This window comes from Morone saxatilis, unplaced genomic scaffold (genome assembly GCF_004916995.1).
Source record: "Morone saxatilis isolate NCDOM2014 unplaced genomic scaffold, NCSU_SB_2.0 Contig22, whole genome shotgun sequence".
Lineage (NCBI taxonomy): Eukaryota > Metazoa > Chordata > Actinopteri > Moronidae > Morone > Morone saxatilis.
This window is the reverse complement of record NW_023339785.1, coordinates 21,433,298-21,439,412: the sequence shown is the minus strand read 5'-3', so window position 1 is coordinate 21,439,412 and position 6,115 is coordinate 21,433,298. Positions and strand designations below refer to the sequence as shown.

The following is a 6,115-nucleotide window of genomic DNA, read 5'->3' as shown; positions in this document are numbered from 1 at the left end:
CTCTCTCTCTCTCTCTCTGTCAATAACACTGTGTTGGGGAACTCCCCTACTTTTCTAGTCAGACTGGGCAGCACAGTTAGTCCTCCTGCAAACGGCCCTGGCTGGCTCGGGGAGAATTAGAAATGCGGAGAGGGTTTAACAGAGCGGCAGCGAGGAAGCCCCGGCAGTGTTCAATAGCAGCAGACCGCTGCTGCATTGCGCTCCTCACCGAGCAGGTCGGTCCGCTGAGAGACAAACATCCTCACACAGCAGTGAGTGCATGTCCGTGTGTTTGTGTGTGTGTGTGTGTGTGCGTGTGTGAGGTGGAGGCTGCGGCCGAAAAATGAAACAACAATAGAAACCATGTCTGAGTGTTATAAATAAATAAATACATAAATGAAAAAATAATAATTACCATTACTTATACATAGCCTTTTTTTTGCAGGGACAAGGAAATAAGTAAATCAATATATGATGCAGACTGCTTTTATTTATTTATTGACCTATTTGCCCCTAAAAATATTGGTTGCAGCAGTGGAGTACAGTAAGAAGTCCCCCATTAGGTTAGACCATTAGACAGTGCACCATCTGCACTACTATGGCTATATTATAAATTCCTATGAATGAATAGCCTATTATTGCAAATGTCCCAATGCGTTAGAGTATCTGACTATTTCTGTCTCTCTCAGAAAAGAATGAATGAAGCACTTTACACTTGCCCCGGCAAAATAGCTGCACCAGCAAAAAAATATGACTGAGCACCGGGCTGACTTGTATTAAAGCCAGATCACTCTCTTTTCTTTAGCGCCTCTCTTTGTCCTTTGTATGAATGTGTGAATATAAAGATATTTCTCTCCCCCCCCCCAACCAGGAGCTGTCAGCAGCCGGGACACCAAGCCATTTAATCTTCCTATATGACAGGAGGAGGTGAGGTCTGTCCCTGGTAACCGACATACACACACGGCGACCCAACACCGCCTCTGCTGCCTCTCCCGTTACAGCTCAGCGATCGAGTTACGCGGCCGGGGAAAATGTTGCAGTAGAGAGGAGAGAGAAGGAGAGAGAGAGAGAGAGAGAGAGAGAGAGACTGCAGCATCGCTTGAGAGCAGCAGCAGTCCCAAGCAGTGCAGGTGAGAGGGGGGAGAGAAAAAAAAAAGCTGCAGATCCAAGAATTTGAAATTCCCCCTTTGTCTGGGAGATGAAGAAACACTAGACTGTGGACTTTAACTAAAAGACTGTGTGTTTCTCATTCAGTGGGAGCGTTCACTAGCATGATGTTGGAGCTCGTTGCTTTTCTCCATGAGTTGGCAGTGTCCTGCGTTGGCTGGCGTGCTGTGCTTTCTCTCTCTCCCTCTCTCTCCCTGCCTGACAAACACGCACACACACACGCGCGCACACACATACACAACCCCCACACCCCCACAGATGCATGCACACACACACACACACACACTCACACTCTCTCACACACACACACACACACAGTCCCTCTGCGATCCCCCTGACTGAAGGCACACAGGAAGTGCAGCCGTGGCCCAATTATAGCGTGACACCTCGGGCCGGCCGTTGCCATGGTTACGTCTTCCCTGCGGTCCCCTGGAGTGTGGCGCCGAGGAAGAAGGTCTTATCACATCAGCCATCGTTACGGCAACAAGCAAAAACCCACCCTGTAGCCTCAGTCCAGCTGGCTGTGTATTTTGTTTATAATGTGTGTATGAGTGTGTGTGTGTGTGTGTGTATGATCTATACTTGTGAATAAAATGGGAAATTGCGTCAGTGTGTGAGTAGAGAAGAGGGTGTTTGTGATTATGTGTGCATGGCAGGTTAGGTGTGTTCGAGTGCATGCACTGGACTTGCCAAGGTAGCGTGTAGGTGTGTTTGTGTGTGTGTGTCTGTGGGGTTGCGATAAGGCTCTCAGCCACACCATTAGGTGACTCATAATCCACACAACCTCTTACACACACACATACGAACACACATGTGTACAACCAGAAACCAGTGGCTAACAGACACACACACCCAATTAAATATGAACACACACACAGATGTAGTATAAACCCAGCCTGTAGACAGGTGCACATGGCCAATTTCTTTTATTTCAAAAGGGCAAACAGAGCTATACAGTACAAGTTGCACATGAAATAATTTAGCCTAGGCTGAACTCATTCATTTCTTACTGATGCAGTGACGTCAGAACAACAAAAACAAAACTCCCCATTAGAAACAAAACATTTGGCTCCTTTTTTTATGTTGAAACACAATACATCCAAACTGGAAAGGGATGTAAAAAAAGACATAATGTTTTCCAGATATTTACAGTCTATTTACAGCATTTTTGTCGTCATCTAAATATTGACACACATTGGTATCCTTCTTTCTCTCCTCTCCAATTCACTGATTGTCAAAAGAAAGGATGGGAACGAGTGTGGACATTCTCAAACGGAGCTGCAGCTCCTCGCTAAACACAAGATCCGAAGATCTCTGAACCACAGTCTGAACAAGTTAACATGGTGTCCTGTGTGTTTTTATTAAACTGCAGCTCCTCAACAATCATCCAACCAGGATCCTCTGACAAATGCTGTCAACACATACAGTACATTACTATCCATCCAAGGTGCTGTTGCTTCTCTCCTGTGCCAGACCCAAAGTAAAGTCGGAGCCCCTAAGATCAAACCCAGACACTCTGCTCTCAAACCCAGGACCTCCCGGCTTCCTCTTCAGCTCCTCGCACTTCCTGTATTTACAGATCTGGTGTCCCCTCTTGCGATTGCGGCAGCTGCTGCACTGTTCGCAGTTCGTCTGACGCCGACAAGGCACACACTCCCCGCACCTCTTTCTCTTCCTTCTCCCTCCACTGCCTCCGCCCAGAGAGCCAGGAGAGTAGCCCTCGGCCACCAGCCCCTCGATGCCCTCAGCTCCCATGGCCGCGCTCCTCCAGTGGCCTCCCCCCATCTGGAAGCCTGCCAGGGGGAACAGAGCGGGGCTGAAGGGGAACCAGGCACCTAGGAAGGGTTGGAAGTCAGTGCCACATCCAGAGGAGTCCTCTTCCTCCTCCTCAGGCCCGGATCCACCTCCCTCCCCGTCCCCCTTCCCCCCCTTTGCCTCTGCAGCCTCCCTTTTAGCCGGCTGGCTGCTCTGCGCACCCAGGCCGGCCTGCTCTGTGGTGGCTGGGGTCAGAGCCAGCAGCCCGGCTCGCATCAGCAGCTCTGCGGCGTGGGCCAGGTGGAGCCCGCTGGGCGACTCCCACATGTCGGGCCAGGAGGGGGCCCGGCGAGGCTTAGTGTGCGCAGGCTGGGCGGGCCGCTGCTGGGCCGGGGAGGGCTGGATCAGGCCTTTGACGTCCACGGCCGGGGAAGGGGTGGAGATGTAATGGGAGAGGCTGTAGGGGTGGTTGGAGCGCTTAAGGCTGGGTCTCAGTGGCTCATTGGGGATTTTAGCGCTGCTGTGGGCCTGATCTGGGGAGGAAGGGCCAGCGATGTCTACGGCGGTGGACATAGCAGTGGCTGTGTGGGGGGGGTGTCTGTCCTTGTGCGTGTGTGTGTGTGTGTGTGTGGGAGGAGAGGTGAGGGAGAAGGGGATTGAAGCCGATGCGGGGTTGACAACCGTCCTGCTGTTACTTCAGCCAAAATGGCAAGCCTTGGCCTGTGTCCCTATTCCCATTCTCTGCAGCAGCCTCAGAGTCCTGGAGAGCTAGAAATGAATAGAGGAAGGTTAAGAATAGAAATGTTGGAGAGACGAATACAAAAAGAGAGTAAACAGAGGAGACGAGACTGCAACATATTTCTCATTCAGAGTCACTAAAACAGTGTCAGAGAATCAGCGTGTGGACAATCTGTGTTTAAAGACAAATATAACATATACATTAGGGGTTGAGAAATAAGACTGCTTGAATAGAAATGAACAGGCCCATGTATTAGACAGAGTGCATGCCTTGCCAGTGATTTCCGCATACAGGAGGCAGTATCCCTTTAAGAATTTCACGGTATATCAATGCAATCAATAACAGAGCGACAACAATATGCAAAGATATGCGCATATGCGCAGGTCAAATGTGGAGCGCGCTTTTCAAATACATTTTGACGACTGCTGTTATGTGTGCCAGCCAAAGCTTAAGCTCAACAGAGAAAGACTATATAGAGAAGCGTAAAAAAACAGGCTGTCTTTTGTCTGGTATCGACGACGAGGAGCGAGGTGCGCAACGATGCGGTTGCTGTGGATAAAAAAAGACCAGGCTATATTCCATGTCCACATTTGTAGGAAAACTACTCCGCTGATTAAACACGGGACATATATGTGGTTACAGGACGAGGGTGTAAACCCTTTCGTGGGTCGATTGGGAAACCCGATCGATCATTTCACCGTAATTAAGGTTACCTAAGAAGACGGTGCTCGACCGACGCCACGGCGAGCTGACCACAGTCCGAGTGGTCGCTGCGACACGGCGCAGCGCGCAGGAAAAGGCGACAAAACCAAAACAGCGAAAATCAACAGGAAGTAGGGATAAAAACGTCTCCGCTTACCTTCGAAATACGGTCCGAACTCTCCTGTCAAAAATGTGATGAAGTCATGAACTAATGGCGTGGTGATTGTAGTGTATATGGACGGCGGAGCTGCCGATTCCTCCTCCACCTCTCCGTCCCGGAGGGTCTGCAAACACTCTGCACGGAATTTGGGGGCGTCGCTCAAAATGCGAAGTGGACTCTGCAGCCGAGACCGTGGTCAGAGCGACCCCATAATATCCACAGGAACCGTCCAACATACACGGACAGCTGTCAGTATTAAACCCCGAATTAATCCAGCAAATAATATCCACCAGTGCCACTGTGTGTGTGTGTGTGTGTGTGTGTGTGTGTGAGAGAGAGTTTATTGGGCGTTAGGTGGAGATCTTCACCATGAAACACACACACACATATATAAATAATCATAAGTATTATAAAGATAAAGAATGTATTAAAATATCATCAGGTCCGTTTATCACCTCCCTGATGTGAAACATTAAATTCTCATTATTGTTGTTGTTGTTGTTGTTTCTATCAGGATGTGGACATTAATGATCACATCAGTCTAATATTACAGCAGTGCATATTAGGCTTAATTACCTTTAAGGCCTCTGCCAATTACCACCAATTCATTCATGATTCCTGTTTTGTGAGTGAAAGCAGTTGTGTAAACGTGGGCCATGTGATGAAAAAGAAAATGACTCTAGGCTGAGGAGAAGTATAATTACACCTCTAATTAATAATTAACTTAATTAAAAACAGCTGTGGTCTGCCTAGTATACAGTTAGTGATGATTTAAACACTGGAAATACATGAAAATGTGAATAGATGTTTATTACCTGTTTGTTTATATGGAACGAAATACAGTTATTAACATGTGTATGATGAAAATGTGGAAAGGATCCCTTTTATCTGCAGGCTGATGCTGATAGTCTATAAGCTGATGTTTTAACATTATGTTGTAAAATTATTAACACAAGAGTAGAAACATTAACCCAAAATAACTTTTAGGGACAAGGTGCCTGAAAGAAAAATGTATATAAATCGAAATGATGTGTTTTATCCACACCTTTGCATTACATTTACATGATTTATTAATGATATGATGTATAATTATGAAACTAATTTGTGATTACTGGTGAAATTATTATTCGAAATTGTGATTTTTGTTGTTGTATGGTTGTTTGTTTGAGTCTGGTGTGGTTGGACTTACATCCTGTACCAGAATAATTTACATAAATAAACAAATAAATAATTATAATTAATAAATAACAGCTAAACTCAATACGCTCTCTATTCTAGTGTTAACATTACCAACACTATTAAGTCACCTACACCTAAAAAATATGAATAAAAATAATAATTAAAAAAACTAATGAATTAACCAAACATAAAAGGCCCAGAAAGACATAATTACAGCCAATGAGCAGTCAGTGTTTATTAGTATATGGAGCACAAACATCCTGTGTGCTTTGCGGCTCCAGCAGAGAGCAGAGCCGCTGTCCCTCTCTTGGAGCTGTCTGTTAAAGGTGACTCCTCACTCAGGGATGGCGGAGTCCACTCCACCTCTTGTGAGAGTCCTCCGTTGTATCTGGCACGCAGCCAGATACCTCGTGCGTGTGTTTGTGTGTGTGCGT

General features: G+C 46.7%; 1 protein-coding gene across 1 annotated transcript; it reads right to left on the bottom strand.

Moving 5' to 3' along the window:
- Positions 1-2,055: 2,055 nt before the first annotated feature.
- Positions 2,056-4,668, bottom strand: cxxc5b (CXXC finger protein 5b). Its single transcript, XM_035668785.1, has 2 exons — positions 4,500-4,668; positions 2,056-3,669 (listed from the first exon to the last, which is right to left on the bottom strand). Exon 2 carries the CDS (start codon positions 3,472-3,474, stop codon positions 2,581-2,583), a length of 894 nt encoding a protein of 297 aa, XP_035524678.1. The 5' UTR covers positions 3,475-3,669; positions 4,500-4,668; the 3' UTR covers positions 2,056-2,580.
- Positions 4,669-6,115: the final 1,447 nt, after the last annotated feature.

Bases quoted from the DNA above. Each gene is read 5' to 3' on its own strand.
- cxxc5b (XM_035668785.1), bottom strand. From the start codon at position 3,474: ATGTCCACCGCCGTAGACATCGCTGGCCCTTCCTCCCCAGATCAGGCC.